Source organism: Lepisma saccharinum (assembly GCF_977018435.1).
Source record: "Lepisma saccharinum chromosome 12 unlocalized genomic scaffold, izLepSacc3.1 SUPER_12_unloc_1, whole genome shotgun sequence".
NCBI lineage: Eukaryota > Metazoa > Arthropoda > Insecta > Zygentoma > Lepismatidae > Lepisma > Lepisma saccharinum.
This window is the reverse complement of record NW_028142891.1, coordinates 16,623,019-16,642,089: the sequence shown is the minus strand read 5'-3', so window position 1 is coordinate 16,642,089 and position 19,071 is coordinate 16,623,019. Positions and strand designations below refer to the sequence as shown.

The 19,071-nt window shown below is 34.9% G+C and overlaps 1 protein-coding gene across 7 annotated transcripts in view; it reads right to left on the bottom strand.

Annotated features, from left to right (window-relative positions):
• Positions 1–19,071, bottom strand: part of LOC145982200 (uncharacterized) — a 303,625-nt gene that overhangs the window by 7,268 nt on the left and 277,286 nt on the right. For 6 of the 7 annotated variants that reach the window (XM_083115764.1, XM_083115768.1, XM_083115769.1 and 3 more), the window contains 5 exons: positions 16,927–17,033; positions 12,842–13,067; positions 6,935–7,064; positions 1,891–2,053; positions 979–1,123 (listed from right to left, as the gene is read on the bottom strand). In XM_083115764.1, the coding sequence (XP_082971890.1) occupies positions 979–1,123; positions 1,891–2,053; positions 6,935–7,064; positions 12,842–13,067; positions 16,927–17,033 (771 nt within the window). Of the gene's footprint in view, positions 1–978; positions 1,124–1,890; positions 2,054–6,934; positions 7,065–12,841; positions 13,068–15,153; positions 15,380–16,926; positions 17,034–19,071 lie in introns of all 7 variants that reach the window. The other variant, XM_083115765.1, reaches the window with a different exon arrangement.

Below are 19,071 nucleotides of genomic sequence, written 5' to 3'. Positions count from 1 at the left end.
ATACAGGATGCCTACATGAAGTTGTTGAATCCCCAGGTGGCCACTTGGTACGAGGAGGGGAAAGTTAAACTGGATTTGAGTTACAACAAGTGCTTCAATGTCAAAGGCGACTATGTGGTAAAACATGTATATTCTGTTTCTGCAATATTATCAGTAAATCTCTTTGTGTGGCAAGACGTACTTTACTTTCTGAATGACCCTCATATTTATTTACAATTGATAAAAAATGGGTACATATTTCAAAGTTTTACTGTCCCTCGATATAGTCACCAACATAGTGCCCAACCCATTGCTAACGATGTGGAAGGCATAAGATACCTATAGCAGTGCCTGTAAGGTTGATAGTGCAAATGGAGCAGTCTACTGCTTGTACTCACCTTGCCACTGTTCTGTAAGGCAATGTCCAAGCCTCTTGCAGACCTTGGTGATACTATTGTTCTGTACAACCTCTGGCACTTTCGATCTTTATCGAACTCCAATGTTCTTGTTTCAAAACAATGGTAACAACATTACCACCTAACACAAGGCTCTGTTCTTTGCACATGATGTGGAAAGTAATTTGCTCTGATGTAAAGCCGGTATGTACCTAACATGTGGTACAGTGGATTTTCCTTGTTCCGTTACATGACATCTATACAGCAGTGTTGTCACTTTTAAAGTTCCACCCCACGTAAATTTTATTACAGTTTTCGTCGTAAACTTTCTATAAGGAACAATTAACAACAAAAAAATTCCCCTCAAATCCATTATTGCTTTGCATGCATGAATCCAAAGCTATGTGCACCAATCACAAATAAGCAGGAAAAACCTTTCTATTGTACAATCTCTATCCAATAAACACTGAGAACAATGTACAATGTATTACTCTGAACCAGAATTTGAAATATGCTATGATAATGCAAGTAACTGTTACACAATTTTCTTAAAGTGTATTGCAAAAATATTAGTTTTAAGATTTGGAAATAGACAATTTCTTACCTGTTTGTTGTATAGTGTCTTTCAAAGTTCTTAATCAACATCTTGTAAACTCCATCAGCGGTTGGTGGATTGCTGCAGGCATCACCCATCGAACACCGACCGCCATTCAAATCTTGCCACATCACCATAGGAACTTCCCATACTCCTATAAAATAATGCATATGTAGATGTTGAACTTAGGTCCTACACTCATATCTGTAATTAATACATTTTCAATATTCTGTATTTTTTTATGTTGCAAAAAATATGCACTGGCTTTCTCTAGAACACGTGCTTTTATTTACATCCACTTTGTAGTGGAAAAAAAAACTGACTTAGTGTTGGCCCTATGGATGCTGGATGGACCAAATTTGGAGGGAAGCATGACAAAAGGACCACTCTTTGAGGACCTGAAATGCGTGTCCCCAATTTGAAAAAAAAACAAGATTTTCAAAAGTTCTAATTTTTTAAAATTGGTCATTTCCCCCTGCCTCCTAATTGCCACATATTGTGAATGTGTTCTTTTGTTCACGTTATGACATGTGAAAGTGAAATATATCTGAAAGAAGCACTGGTTGAGGAGTTATAGCCCTTTTTTATAAAACCTATCCCATAATACTCAGATGGAAACAAAGGATTTTTTTCAAACTCCAGTTGTTAATAATATTAATGATGGATATATTGTTTATTCGAGAATGTCATACCTTCATATGTATACTAATGAACAAAAAAGACAAAACTGAAATATTGTGTGTACTTTTCAAGAAATGCATATTTTATATATATATATATATATCCCATCCATCCTGCATGGAAATATCCTATGCATCCGCTCAAGGCTAATGAAAATAGTTCCATTTGTAGGTTGAAATGAATAATGCTTTTAGTGAATAAGAGTGAAAGTGAATTAATCAAATTTAAAGACGTGCTTACCTGGATAAGATCTCGTGGGGCAAGGTGGAATCATACAGTCGTGGAAAACCTTGTAGTCCAACGTGTATGGCCAGCTGGGTGGGCGATTCTCGTATATGGGCATAGAAGAATCGTAGGTGAAGTTGGCGTCGTACAACATTTTGAACATTTTATTACCACCAATCTGAAATTGCACGGAACACATTTTCAAACACCGTTTTCAAATATTCACAGGTGTCTAAGTTAAGACTCCTTACTTTTAAGTCAGTACATGGACACTTGACATTAATACCTTGATGTATCTGAAACTTGTAAACATATATTTATTATGTACATATGTCACACTTAATAATATAACATAAAATTGCTGGAATGGCACTCGTTATACTAATCACAAAATTTTGATTTTCTTTTGTTTACTGTAGTGAAGGCTATCATTCAATTCACACGACAAAGGCAAAAGTAAAGTATGAGATAAATTAATTAGGGACATATAAATAAATAATAGATGACATTATTGAATTATCAGTGACATATTCTGAAAATTTGACCTGTTTTAATGCAACAATTCTTACTGTATATATTTATTATATAAGGTGGCTACTCACTTGGACGTGAAAAATTGCAACTTTTATTAATTCAAATCCCACTGAATTTATACATATTTATAAATGCCCCGAGGCAAGTTTTTCGTAGTTTAGCTTGTGTTTTTATTGAGGAAGGAAAAGAAAGCTGCGTGGAAAATGAAACCGAATTCTCTCGATCCGTTTACTTTGTTAGTGATCTTTGCAGAAAAATCTATCTGACAGACGGAAGATTATTGCAAGATATCTTGAAGTTGGTTATGTAAATTTGAGTTTGAAATTCTTATAAAATTAACAATTTTTCGTAAATCAGTATATCCTGCAACATTTGTGACTTGTGTTTGTAGATGTACTTCGTGTCTGAGCATGTGAAATGGCAAATGTAAACTCCGTACCTTCAATTAAATATTTTAAACATATGTATGTACTGTTTAATTGAATTTCATTTTTTTGGATACATTGGAATCACACAGACCATTTATCTTGTTAATATATTTGTGTGTGTATGTGTGGGTGGGGTGGCGAGAGGCGGTAATACGTAAGGTTGAAATAGACAAAACATCTGTTTGTACCCTTGAATTTTTGGAAAATTCGCCTTGAAAACCGGGAATTATACTTGAATTTTATCATGGTCCTAGAGTGGCCACCCTGTTATACACTCCATCTAGATTAATTTGATGTAATTGAAATAATACACAAATGCCAGCACCATGCAAGTAAAACTAAAACAGAAGTCTGGCAATTTCTATATTTTTCATAAAATACTCCCTTTTTACCGAAAGTCCCCTTCATGTAGCAATACTGCCTTTGCCAAGCTCGGCACAGAAAGCAGGCAGGAACAATCACAGTGTTCTCCTGCCAATGCTGTTTTGAACAGTGGAACTGACCTTTGACACTTGCAGTGCTAACCACGTATATATACGGTGTTCCCGAACTTCCCTAGTGTGCAGAACACGTATATATACGGAGTCGAATTCAAACTTTATTTCAACGGTCATTTGCCGTACGTTTACGGAGTTTGGACATCGTACTTCCTCATACTGCCACTCTGAGTGGTTAGCACATCGTGCAGCGACGCCAAAGGTGCCGGGTTCAAATCCCACTCGGGCATGGTTGTTTGTGAATGTCCATTCATCAATTTCATCACTCATCCCCATCTTCGCAAATTAACCAAGAGGCACAAAATGCGAAGTAAAATCAAATCAAATCAAAATCAAAAATTCATACTGCCACTAGATGGTGGGCAAATGTGAATAACCTTTCTGTTTGCATCGTTGTCTGATAGCGATATGCTTGCTTCACTTTTCTACAGTGGCAGTGATTAGGGGGGAGGCAGACAGTTGCCCCCCAATTTTTGCCACTTTTACCCCCACCAAATGTTAAATCTTATCTACAAAGGGAAATATACTGTCTTAGCCCCCCGAGTTGTCTTGGCACCTTGCCCCCCCCCCCCCCCCCCAGTTTTGGGACCAAATCGCGGCCACTGCATGTCATATATCTTGTCAGCTTTTTATTTTTAGTACATTTCATATCATTTATGATGAAACGTCCACGGTAGCCATGTAGTTATAATGTAACATATCATATATCAAAATAAAAAGGAAGAATCAAACTTTTCAACAGTGTATGATACATATATTTTACATTTTGAGTTTCTGAGATATGATTTTTTAAAAAGTAGTGAAAATGGTCAGCATTCTTGGGCAGCACTATAAGTGTTAAATAGTCACTTGCTTAGACTCCCTCACCCTCCCTCATGCAATCGGGGAGGAAACCCAGTTGTCAGGAAGGTGGATCAATGGCATACTTAAACCATTACTTAAAATCTGCTTTAGAAGCTTGTTTTAATAGTTTGCCTTACAAAGTTTGCCAGAAGTCTGGGTTTACCCTGTCTGACAGTTTACAGTTTAGATTACGTGAATCTTGATTAAATGACAGTGCACACATTCCTGTTGTGACATGTTTATTCTCAGGCATACATTGAACTGCAATATTTGATGATGCACAAGTGGCTAGATGGCTAATGAATGAAAATGAAATTACCTGTTTATTACAATTTAATTCACTAGTTGCCTTCAATATATATTATCAGTTTCAAATATATTCATCATGTTGCTTAGTCCAAGGAGCAAATTTCCACGCACTTATATATTGTGTTTTTCTTTTCAAAAACTCCAAAAGTTGTAGAATATGTAATACTTTCTATATGTAATTGTTACATAGTATTTATTGTTGGTGTAAATATAAATATTGCAGTATTCACAAATAAATGTATACAAAAGTAACATTATTCTTGTTCTGTTCTTAACCCATTGAGCAATGTGTGTGTGTATTTGGAACTGACCTCGCTGTAGGGAGTTTTTTGCATCAAATAAAGTATTTGATTACAATCATTTAATTTTTTGTAACTATTATTATGAATAATGAAAATGCTACTAAATGTTATACTAACTAACTAACTAACTCTCTAGCCTACTTAAACCCAAAAGGGGTGTAAGGGCTGACATTCCATGTAGTACACCCAATTGTCAACCTCATTTTCATATGGTATGTACACCCTGGACTGCATTTTGCAGACGAACGAGGCTCTGGCGACTTGCACTATGGCCAGTATAATTCTGTGTTTTGTCCTTATGTGTGCTGAGTGCCTCTTAACAGCCTCAGCTTTTAACCAGTCAGAAAATTTTATTATTTTAATATTTTAGTAACGACAAGACATTACAGTTATGTTATTTGAGTTATGGTAAGGGGCTGGACCCCGTATAAAGTGACGGGTGCAAAATAGCCTAAGTGCTGACACACCCAAAATTTTAAATTCAAATTCAAATTCAAAATTCAAATTAAACCTGAAGGTTCATAGCTGCAGCAACACAGGTCTTCCATCTGTCCCTATCCTGAGCAAGATTTATATACTATTTTCCATCCCTACCAATTTCCTTTAGGTCCATCTCAACATTATCCGTCCATCTTTGTCTTGGTCTTCCTACTGGTCTCTTACCTCTCCCATTCGTGCCACATGGCGTGCCCGCCTAAGTCTTCTTGATATAATCATTCTAATAATATCTGGACATGAATACAAATTATATACTTCTAAATTATGTAGCCTTCTCCACTCACCTGTCTCCTCAATGCTTTTAGGCCCAAATATTTTCCTAAGGATCTTATTTTCAAATACTCTCAATTTATGTTCCTCTTTCAATGTAAGGGACCAAGTTTCGCATCCATATAATATTACAAGGAAAATTACTGTTTTGTATATTTTAACTTTTAGTTTCTTAGATATTAATCGAGAAGACAAAAGTTTATGAAGAGAAAAGTAACTTGCATTTCCTAAATTAAGCCTGTTTTTATTTCCTCTTTGATATAATTTTCATTTGTTAGTATTACTTCTAAGTACTTGAATTTGGAAACTGGTTCAAACAAATTGTTATCAATAATTAGATTTTGATTATTACCTAACACTTGGTTTCAGCCCGTAAGCATATATTTAGTTTTCTCTTTGTTAACTTCCAAACTAATCTCTTTAGCTGCTTTGAAAAATATTTTAGCATTATTCTTAATTGTATTTATATCATCCTCTAATACGTCTACATCATCTGCATATGCTAACAACTGAGTCACACCGTTTAATTTTAGTGGTACTAACTGTTATATTTTTTTATTCCCATAAATTTTAAGGGGTACAATTATTTAATAAAATTGTGTAATAATGTGTATTACACATTAGAAGGTGTTCAGGGTTTGATACTCTTCAAAGCAAAGGTGTTCCCACAGAGCTTTGTTACCAAATAGCACCTGTTCAAAGCAAAATTAAATGGAGAACGTCTGGCTAATAGATGTCAGAACACTTAGGAGTAAAGCCGAAGCTGAATGTCACATTACATCAGTACTCCTTTGGCGCAAAGTTCGAATCATTAATGTCCGTATGTACTACAGCAGTCCACGTTATCAGGTAACGTAAATGAACATCCATACTGCTCAATGGGTTAATAGATGCATAGTAACTGGGACAGAAAGAATCTATGCTGTGCTATCCCCCACTCACCCAATGTTAAATACTAGAAGTTAGGGATGGCAGATATAAATTTTTGGCCAATACCGATAAAGTACAGATATTGATAAACGATGTTCTTCTGATTGATATAAAATTCCAAATGGTTCATTGACCTTCTTAATAAATGTGTGTTACTAGATGAACCAATCTTTTGCAATGGAAAAAAAGATGAATATTTAGACAAGTACAGAATGCAGATTATATATTTATATGCATAAAAATAACAAAGTGGTGCAATATTGCACTAAACTGTAAAATATTTATACATAAGTGAATCTGTAAAATTTTACCAATGCCTATATCGACCAATATGATAGAGTACCAATGAATCTGTCCCATCTTTGCTATAAATTAATAATTCATTTCAATATTCTCAAGATTTTGGTTGCTTCACAAAGTAAAATTTGAAAAACAAATATTGACTTACAGCTAAGAAAGGTGCCCTCATTCCTCTGATATCCTCGAGACGAACTCCGCCATAGGCTGACAAAATTTCTCGTTGGCCTGCAATCTCCTTTGTCCATTTCTTCTGTGAGAACTGCTCACCAAAACTATGTCTAAATGTAGAAATATGTGTTAAATATTTTTCCAAGAAGAAAATCTATTTTCAAGTGTGAAATTCATTTATGAAATATTCTAAGCATTCTGTTAAAATACTCATTGTTACCCTATTCTCTAAAATATAATAGGGTTGGCGTGATATGAAATTTTAACCAACATCAGTGATGTACCAATATGAACTTTATGGAAACAGTAATCAACATAATTGTATTCAATAAGGAACATGAATGGTTCATTACCCTTGCTAATTGACTTATGTAACCAGATGACTGCAATAATAATTTTGGCTTAGTAAAAGAAGGTGTATGGGTTCATTCCATGTCACAAGTGGTTCATTATTGTCCCTCCGATTTTCACAAAATTAACATGATTTACCTACGCTCTATGAAGTTTACAACCACTTGTTACAATTTCCTACCTTAACAATGTCACATCTGAAGCAGTGATAGTAACTTTTGTACATATATGCATAAACTCATTGCTGCTTCACTCAATATCTATTCTGAATTTCTTTTGTATACAACATATTATTGTAACTTTGTAACTTTTCAATCATATAGCTCTGAGATATTTTTTTAAGTATGAATGTATTCACTCACAATGCAAAAAAATATTTACTGTATTTCATGCATATAAAATTTCAGGATAATATTTTGTTAAAAAATTAAAAACCCTGTACCTCCTAGCTTCATGCATTTTCTGAAAAGTAAAGGAAAAAAACTATAAACCCATCCTAAAAATTGCTCTGTGACTGCTGGCAATAGCTCTATGATTTTTAACAAAACATAAAACTAATAAGAAAAAATATAATTAATGTACATATGCTATCTAGCGTTGACCATGCGAAGTATTTGGCACTCTGGCGAAATCATCTCCCTGCAGTACTCTAGTATGAACAATGAATTTAAAACAGTTTTTATTTCTTCTCAAGCATTCCATGATTCAATCAGATTACATACGAAATAAGTAAATATTATTTTAAACATTGATAATGAAAGTTTTCTGAGTAAAGGTAAAATATACACTTCAAAATAATTTGTTCATGTTTCAGTATTGTAAATACTGAAGTTGTAAATGATATCAAGTGGATGTAATTCTGTACATTGAATATGAGAGAATAGTGGCCAGTTTTTGTAGAATTTTGTGTTTTCTGCATAACTTTTATCATGTTTTAACCCAACTCTTGTCCAGAATTATGAGATGTAGGTGAGAGTTTAAGCAAGTAAAGATACATACTAAATTAGTGAACATTACCTGTGTGAAATTTGATCAAATTCATTACTATAGATATCAAATTGAACCCTTTTTTTCTGCAAGCGTCTATGCAGAAGATTTACTTAAAATTATGTTTGACTGGTCTATTATGCAGTGTAAATTTAATAGACAGACAGAGAGATAGAGAGAGAGAGAGCAAAATAAAATTCCTGAAGCATAAAATTGAAGCTATGCTGCTATTTTGTTTCTCTAAATAAGCCACAGCAGTTAAGAGATTCAATAGCTAAGAAATAGAAACTATGGGCATATATACATTAAGTGTTGATATTTTCACCATCCAGTTGAGGGAATGTTAGGTGAAACTGGAAAAAAATTGACTTAATAAAATATAAAATAAGTTTTCTATTACTATCAAATGAATCTTGAAGGTACTCTATCACAGCAAAAGTTAAAACTTATATATGTGCAAAATATTTAACTTGACAAACATAAGCATCAGTCGTTAGTCTCTTATTTCATGATGATACTCAAAAGCCATTTAAAATTATTCCTACTGAATGTGCATTCATGCTTGAAGCTACAGGTTACATATCATATTTCATGTGTTAAGGAAGAAGTAAGTAATTTTTAACCTTTTCTGGTGAGCATATTCTCAATACACTTGTATTGTACTACGTAGAAAGTTTCAGCGAAAAATGCAGGCTCCACCAGGACTCGAACCCGGCTCTCTGCCAGTGCTACCGCAAAGGGATCTGTTGCTTTGAAACACAGTTGACTTCGATGTTGGAGACGATTCCACGCAGGTAAAACAGCGATAGCGAAAAATCGGGCAAGGTCAGGCTGGCTCGGTAGATCAGTGGTTAGAGCAATGGCACAATATGGCAGAGTGCTGCGTTCGAGTCCTGGTCGAGCCTGCATTTTTCGCTGAAACTTTCAACGTAGTACATCTCCTTTGTGTGCCTAATCTACAACTTGTATTGTAAATGGTGGGCTGTAATGGCACCATGTGTGTTGTAACCACCTCTTTCAAATTTCAACTGCTAGATGTCACACTTTCTTCGTTGCGGAATTTTACTGGTACTCATGTCAAATTACATTGTGCTTTTGCTTATACTCTTGAGAATAGCATTGAACAATGTATATGCACATTGTAGAAATTGTTTACAAGGATTCAGCTTCGAATTTTGCATTTAGTGGTGATTTCAATCCCAAGAAGTTTTTAGGTTGTTTTTCATTATTTATTTATTTCATAATTAGTTCAAGAGAGATGTTGTGTGAAACTGTTTTTTTCTTCTTTGTTCAGAACAGAACAGAACAAAAAAAAAAACAGTTTTGTGATAAAGTGAGTACTAGTTTCTCCGTATTTATTTATTTCTTTATTATGGAAAAATGGAAAATATTGAAAATATTTTATTACAATGCATATTTTTCTTTTTTAAAAAAAATTGTTACAGAAAAATATTCATAAATATGAGAAAATATATCTAAAATGTAATTTCAGAAATAATGCACTTAGCAACATATTTTCTATGATTTTTCTGAAAAACTGGGGGAAAACATGGTATTTCAGGCCCATCTGGAAAGGGTTAAAACCACTACATGTGAAAGAATTTTTGAACATGATAAATTAATTTCTTGTATTATTTACTGACCACTCTGATTAACTTCTCGTTAGCAGAATAGAATTTCTCAATTCAAGATATTTTCAAGGGCAGAAATCCCTGGGTATAATTCTGTGCCTGTAAAAATGCCTTTCAAAATGTGGAAGTAAATTAAATAATCTACTATGACATATTTTCTGTGATTAAATCTCCTTGTATAACAAGAGTTAGTTCAGCACTGATGCATTAATGAATGACATGCAGAAAGTAAAAGCATTATTGAAGTTTTTTTTATGTGTATTTACAAAAGATTAGATTTTTCATTAACTTATTTTAATAATAATACATATAGAGGGGCTTACAATGTTCTTAATATTCGATGGAATGTTTCTAAAAACTATGTTTATAGGTTCTGACATATAAAACCATCCCTCTAAAATTTATTTTTCTTCATGAATGAAAGTTAATTTTGTGTGGTTAAAATAATCCAAATCAAAGCATAAAGGAAATAAAAAACTTCATTTAAAAATGAATACTTTTGAAGTGTTTTTTATTTACACTGAATTCTACTGTGGGAAAATAATCTTTTAATTTTGCATGTTTGCCAACAAATTGTAAACATGCTTCATTAATTTAAAAAATGCAGGAAAATACTGAACAAAACTAAATTTAATCCAAAGATAATTTACAAATAGTGAAAAAAATATTTTTATATTTAAATTGCCAAAATGAATTTGACTCCATTCAATTTATCAATTATATTAAGTTGTTTTGCCCCCTTCCTTGGAAATACAATTAGTAACTTAAATGGAGCAAAAATTGTATAGAAATCAGAGGAGAAAATAGAGTAGTGTTTATTTAGAACATTGGATCAGTAATAATCCACAAGTAAGTTAATACCTCATCAGGATAAAAGCAATTCACTTGAAGATTAAAGAAGAAAAGAAAAAAGCCAGACTTAAGGTGGAAATTAGACGCTGGATAATGTGTCTAAATCAGATTGCATGCTAGTATAGATCGATTGTTACTATACTTCTTCCATTTTGCTCGTGCTTCATAATTTTGGAAATATATATATATCAGCTAAGGATACACATAGGAATAGTTTTCATCATATTTGAACAATGCAAGCAAAAGTCAAGAAACACTGTAAAGAAATGATATCATGCCGTTGTTTAACAAAGTAATTCCCAAATTTAACATGCATATCAATTAAGAAAGTTATTCAAAAATAATTTGAGAGTAGTTTCAATTTTTAACTCACTCAAATTAATATATAACTTTTGTTACAATAAACATAGCAATTGTACGAGGTTTATTTTTTAATTAGGGGCCATTTTGCGCTTTTGGCAACACTGCATGCTTGGCATTTTGTGCATTTGCGTTAGTTACTGACGTGCCTTGCACGTAAACAAACGCCATTTGCACGTTGTGAAACGCTTGGTGTGGTTGTGGTGGACAATGGAAGTGGTGCAGGTGATTAAAAATCCCACCGAGTGTGAGATACGATCAGTGATCAGGTTTTTGACCACAAAATATGTGAAAGCGGCAGGCATTTATCACCAGTCCCTCTATACCCCTGAAACAAAACAACAATCCAAGGAATGGCACCAGACATCATCCCCCACAAAGGTGAAGTTCAAGCAAGCAACCTCCACCAAGAAACTATGCTTACCGTCTTCTGGGACAGCTTCGGGATGCTTCTGATTGAGTTTCTGCCGAACGGACAAACAGTTAATGCAGCCGTGTATTGCAACACTCAAGAAACTTTGCCGATCAATACAGAATAAACAACGAGGAATGCTGTCTTCCAGTATCATGTTGCTGCATGGCCACACACTGCAGCTGCCTCGCAGTCGCTCATTTACTCATTTGGCTGGGAGCGGATGGACCACCCTCCGTACAGTCTGGATCTGGCCCCTAGTGATTATCACCTATTCCTCCACTTGAAGATTTTCCTCGCTGGGAAGGAACAGCGCCAGTGAAGCCAAACAGACCGTGACGGATTGGCTGTCTGACCTGGCGGCAGATTTCTTTGATGAGGGTCTACAAAAGCTCATCTACCGCTACGACAAGTGTCTCAAGATCTATGGGAACTATGTTGAGAAGTAGCTGAATGTACATGTGAACAGCGCAGAGGTAGTTAAATTTCTTCCTTTGCATGTTTTCATTTTATTTCAAAATGACCCCTAATTAAAAAAATAAACCTCGTATATCCTGCTTTCCTTTTCAAAAAATCATTGTTAGTATAGCCACTAATGGAATTTGAATTAATACTTTCTACATGACTTCCATATACTTTTAGAATTTTGTATGCTTTATAAACTATATTAACCTTTAGCAGACAGCTTAAGCTATACTTTACATTTACATGTAATAGTGAAAACAAAAGTACATGTTTGCAATGTGACAATTAGGGGCAAACAGAAACTGCCCAATTTTCAAAATTTCTTTCAAAATTATGGAGCAGTCATAACATGCCCTCAAAGAGTGGTCTTTGGTCATGCTTCCCTGCAAATTTGGTGATTTTCCAGGCTTTTTTCTGTAAGCTAGCAACACTGCTCTACTTATAAATTGTCATTTCCCCCATCCCAAGAAGTATCAGCCTGTTTAAACGAAACTTTGCATCGTTGCCTTGTCATTCTGGAAAAAAATATATTTCATCTCTCTCGAAGAATTAGTTCTCAAGGTACGATTTTTTGTACATTTCATAAAGTATGAAAAATTCACGGTTGAAAAGTTCCTCATCTGGATAGGGTAGACAGACATGTGAGCCTCTGTCCACTAAAGGTTAAGCTAATATACACACACACTGGAAATTAGTGAAATTTTGTAATTCATTACAGCATAAGTTTTCAGTTGATTTCTGATTAAGGTGGGGAAATTTGTTGCTACGTGTATCATAATGTGCGAGTCTGAGGCAGAATTTGTAATGTAGAAAATATGGCGTCACTTACGAAATGGAATGTGAAGCAATCTCGTGTCCATCCGCGTACAGATTTTGGACTTGGCTGTAGTCAGTCCATTCGTGAGACACATAGAACGTGCCTGAAATGGGGCAACCGTTGGCGTTACGTCTTCCCTTCTCAAAGATTGACTTGTAGAGTTCCTTATTAAGATCGTTCACAGAGTCGTCGAAGGTGAGGAGTACGATCTGTGGGATCTGCTCTGGCTCAAACCCACCTATTCAGACAAGCAGCACAGACACAGAGCATTAAGATTAGCAAGCAGCAGCAGTAACTGAGACAAAGAATGTATGTACAAAGAGTAAAAGCTAAGACTTGAGACATTTTATTCCAATATTGTTGATAAACTTTAGACCAGGGATCGCCAAACCGTCGATCACGAGCTAGCGGTAGCTCGCGGGCTAATTTCCTGTAGCTCGTGAGAGGTTTGGCTAGAATGGACCGTACATAAGAGTGGCAATATTTGAGTGGCAGAAAGATCTGCTTTTGCAGACAGATGGACACCTGGACAACTTGTTCCAATATCTGTGACAACCTGTTCACCCAACCTAACAAATCTTGTGGATGAAAATTAGGGTTATCGTTATTAACATAATAAGAAGCAAGATGATAATGGTTAGGGCAAGTTTTTAAATGTTACTGTGTTTGTAAGAAGTATGTTTTGAACTTCCTTTAAGAAATTACAGCTTCTGTATGTTGCATAAGAATTAAAAATAATAATTTGATGCGATTCGGTTTGACTTTTGTTATTTAGTGTCGCATTTATGCCACTTTTGGCTAACGGCGACGATGAAGATGAGCAATGATATGATGAAATTGATGAAGGGACCGTCAAAAAGGAAACTCATGCTCAAGCCGGGATTCAAACCTGAGGGCCCTGGCATCTTAATGCTGCAAAATATGATTACGTATCTTAATTTTTTTATGAACTAACAATGGATCATAAAAAATTCAATCCACACTTGGTATCTCATCATGAATTTTCAAATGTGGGAAGTAACTCAATGGCTCGCTGAGTTTGGAGACCTCTGCTTTAGACAGACGTGTTTCTTGTATGAAAAGAAAATAAACATGTTATGGGACTGAAAGTTGATTTCATTTTATCTTGGTTATTTTGCTTCACTTTTCTGCTACTTTTGGCTAACGACGATATGGTGACATCGATGAAGAGACACCTACAAAGAATACCGAGGTTAGGATTTGAACTCGTAGCATGGACTGGAACTTCAATGTGAGTAAATCCTGTATGTAGATATTTTTGATTGGCCAGTAAATCATTTTATAATTTTGCCAATCTGAATTCAATTTGATTATTAAATTGTTTGTATTTATATTCAAATTCTCAATTATTTTCTTCATTTTATTCTGCAACTAACTATTGTCTCTTGGTTTGAGTCCACTTTATGCACAGATAGGCTAATTGGGACTGGACCTATAGATTAAAATGGGATCCAAACCATTATGTCCCTCCACCGGGTATCAAACACAGGATCCCTTGATTAGACGATACCACTATGCTATTGGGAGGCCTCTCGTTAACTACATATAAACCATAGTGCAACAACTCTTGAGGGAAAGGGCCTACCTTGCTCCCACATCCCTCTGCAGAGGTGGGCAATCATCCAACCAGTTACGGGGTGACGTGTGGTCAGCACGATGATCCCCCAGTCGTCGTCGTAGGTTTCCGTAACTGGATTTAACTATTTATTGTCAATATACTTCTTATATAGGCAAGTTGATAGGCTGGTCAGTTTAGCGTACCCACATCTTCCATTCTCTGCTTCTATTTACAGGGGAGGGTTTCTAACTCTTGTTGCCAACCTCTGTCGCAGCAGGAGTTATCACAGCATGCTACAATGCCGAGGGACCCAGGTTTAAATCTCATCCTGACCATGGGTGTTCTTTGTGAGTGTCCCTTCATCCATCTTATCAAATCACTGATCCTCGTCTTCGCGATTAGCCAAAAGTGACAGAAAGGGGAAGAAAAAATCAACCACATGAATCAATCTAATTGCCAATGTAGGAATATATCCATTTCTCTCTGCAAAATGTTAAGAAAATTGACAGGTTTTCATCCAAATCATCGTTCATATTTTTTGAACATTTAGCAGTATAGATGTTAAGCAAGTATGATAGCTTAATATCCTTCTTATAAACAGAAAGGTGTGACTTCAGAAGTTCCTTTTCTGGTCACAGGAATAATATATCTCAAGGCTTTAGCAAACACATAAAAGCTGAAGAAGAGGAAACCCAGAGATGAGAAACTTACACGTGTCCCAGAACCACGCAACCTATGTACTTACGATACGGAATGTGATGCCAACTCGTGGCCGTCTGCGTAGAGATTCTGCACTTGGCTGTAGTCCGTCCACTCGTGGGAAACATAGAAGGTGGCAGAGATTGGACATCCGTTCGCATTCCGTCTGCCATTCTCGAACAAATCCTTGTAAAGTTCTCGATTAAGTTCGTTAACAGCATCGTCAAAAGTTAAAAGAACAATTTGTGGGATCTCCTCGGGATTCAAGTTTCCTAAATAGTTACAACATTTAAAATACATCATAATAATGTTTTGTCTTCTGTTAGTGGTTTTCGATGTAATCTCCATGGATCATTTAAGTAAGAATAAATATGGAAAACATCATAATTGAAATTGATTATTTGTGTACATACATACCAATTAAACTCATATTTAGTGTGTTTTGTTAAATATAGATATCACTTTAAACCTGTAGGGTCTGGCAGAAGTAACGCTTGCTTCTAAGTAGTGTAGTTTATAGTGTATATTCATTCAGTGGTGTAATTGTAATGTTAGTGTTTCTTAGAAACCTCTGGTTTCAGGTTTCCTGAAGAAAATGGCTAGATCGATCCCCGGATCAAACTCTGCCCGATTTCTCTTTGTGCAGAGTCCTTGAAGATGTGCTATGTTGGAGAAAATTTTGCTGACATAACTGTCGAATTATGCCCTAAGACTTGCTTGAGTGTGGTTGCTAGGGTACATGATCTTGAAGAAATGGACAGCATTTTGAACATTTAACCTAAATTGTTATGATGTGCTTCAGTGTGGTGGTGTGGTTACATGCTTATGACTTTCGGTAAGAAATCTGCACAATCCTGATCCTATAATAAAGATTTGGTGTAGATTACCAGCTTATGAGAAACGGACGTTACTTCTGCCAGCTTTGTAAATATATATATGCATGGCATGGTCAAAAAGTAATGTCCCACATCTTTTCTTATTGAGAATTGTTTACTCAACATACATGAAATTCACAGCAGCAAAGGTACATGTTTCATCTACGTATGTTATTTTTATAGAAATTCTGCATTCAGTTCAGTTCATTCATTGCATCAGTCCTATCTTGTTCCACACATTGTGTCCTTCAATGGGCGGAACAGATAGAAATCTGATGGGGCAACATCTGGGATGTAGGGTGGATGGAGAAGCATAGTGTAATCAACTTTCGCTTATAAAAGTTTAAAGGCAATTTCCCATGATTTTTTGCTTTGTAATGTAATGTTCTGTAACACCAAGAAAAGACTGCTTCCAATGTTCTCAGGTGTGTGTGTGAGTGGGCATCATCATGGCGGAGCAAGACCCTGTTGGGCTGCACTCATCAGATTTGCTTCCGGAGTTTATGGAGGGTGCTAATTTAAGAATCTTGATTTAACCATCACAACTCCATCGATACCCCCAAAATATGATTGTTCCGATCGTGGTATGCAGCTCCATTCTCCCCAATTTGACATTTGTTATTCTCTTAGCCAATCGTCAGACTGTACACCTTATTGAGTACACACTTTTGTGTTCCACTACCAAAAATTTAATGACAGGGAACTCTTGCTTCCGCCATTTTAATTTATTGCTACAATGGCACCATCTGTTGGGTGATCATGAAATCACACACATGGGTGCGCAAGTTATCCAGCTTTGCTGGATTCAAATTCCTACCTTGATATCTTGCTTTCAGAGTGAGAAAAAAAAGGGGGCATTACTTTTTGAACAACCCTTGTATTTCAAACTCCCTGTAATTTGTATTTAATTCTATAGAACATAATTTAAGGAACAATATCAGTACCTGGTACTTCCTTGCCTCCACAGCTGCAATCTGGCAACAAACAAATGTCTCTCCTGCACTTGGCGGCTGGTTGGTCAGTTCGTGGCTGGGGATACACAGGGGGTGGCCTTCAAAGGAAACAACATGAATGAGCAACACAGCAGATAATAAAAACTTTCAGAATCAAGTGCATTAGATTGCCTGGTAAGAAATATGTCAATCATCTTTTCATATTTCTTGTTTGTGCACTGGAAAATATTCTGTGTTCAATTTACTCACTAAACCTACAATACACAGGCTGTCTTCCAGTCTGGAAAGCCTGGAATTTACTTTTTCTGGAAATATCAGGGAAATTTATTGCATTTCTGAAGAAAAAAAAATTTGTAATAGTGCGCCTGAAAAGGTTTTTTTTGAAACAAAGAAAAAAAAACAAAGGCAAAAAAAATAATTTGTTGTGGACAAACTATATTTCACTTTGATATTTGAGTATTACCAGTAGTTACAGTAGAAATTATACATTAAATAATGTAGGAAAAGGGGCCATGGTTTGAACTTCCTTCATGTAGAAATTTACTGCAGTAAATGACTATTGGCATTTACCACTTTCTTGTTGCAATTTTTGGGTTGTATTTGGTAGATATTAGGGTTAATACATATATGACTAAATTTTACATTAATGGTGTATTATTTATGCTATAATTGTTCTGATTTTTATATAAAAAATAATTATTTGTTTGCCATTAGTCATTAGGTGGAAAGTACATGTATAACGTAAAAGCTCACGCCCTGATGGCCCTATCCAACAGTCAATTTCTGTTGAGTTACCCTTCTTTTTATTGCTTATAATATGCGAAATAAATATTCTAAAAACTTGGATAAGTTGGATCATAAGTGTTGCGTTTAACTACAATTCTTACACACATGTTTAAATTAGGGATGGTCAAATCTGGATAAAATTTTATCCGAATATTGGATAATTTTCTATCCAGGTTTCAAATATCCAGATATTTGATATTCTGATATCTGGATATACAGATTATTCAGATATCCAAATTGTCTGGATTATCCAGATATATGAATTATGTGTATATCCAGATTATCTGAAATATCTGGCTATCCAATTGTGTGCATTTTCTGGACAATTTTATAATTTATCTATTTTACGGGTTACCCACATATTCTCATATTCATCATTTTCATATTTCACTGTACAGATTTTCTACAAATCCTTCATCCAATCTGTTCTATCTGAATATTGGAATTGTCCAGATATTCAATTTGTTTGGATATTCTGGATTATCCAGATATCCAAGTTATCTGGATCCAGATTATCCATTGCATCCAAAATGGATATCGGATAATTTGAAATCCAGATATCTGTAATACGGATTTTGTGGCAATTCCTAGTTTAAATACATAAATTCTCCTAATGACTTGGTCTGGGAAATTTTGGTTCTTGGCCTGGAAAAGTCAGGGAATTTTGTTTTTACAAAACTGCAGACACCCTGAATACATTATATCAGAAAGACTTCTGGCAATTTCCATTGCTTTGTCTATATCTAAATCTTTACAAAGTTTCTTCCTCATACTTGTGGAAATGCGTACTCACAACACACTGCATATTTAGACATTTACTTTAAAAAAATAGGGCACGTATATTATATATTTATATCCATAAAAACTGTAACAAAATAGCAGAATATTGCACTAAATTATAAGATATTTAGAGATATACTGGATTAGTAAAACTACCGGTCATGTTACGATACGTTGATTATCCCTATATCTGCCAATACTGACATAGTACCTGTGTGGGGGTTAAATAATTACAAAATTCAAGAGATTAATAATATAAAGTAACTAATAGCAGTGAAACTTGCATGTGTAAGTAAGACTATTAACCTTTTTACATTTTCCAACAAATGAAAAAATTCAAATAATATGTAAATATTTTTTTATTGCTGACCAAGTGAAATGTTTTTACCAACCAAATGAGAGTTTATTTTACATAATACTTTAAAAGTTTTGGACTACATTCCAATTCAATTTAAAAATTAAATCACAAAGTCTCTTAATAACAAATAAATTGGCTCAAGTTTCTCAAATACAATTTAACCAAATATCTTAAACTACAAAAAAAGGCACCATTATACTTTAATTTGTTTC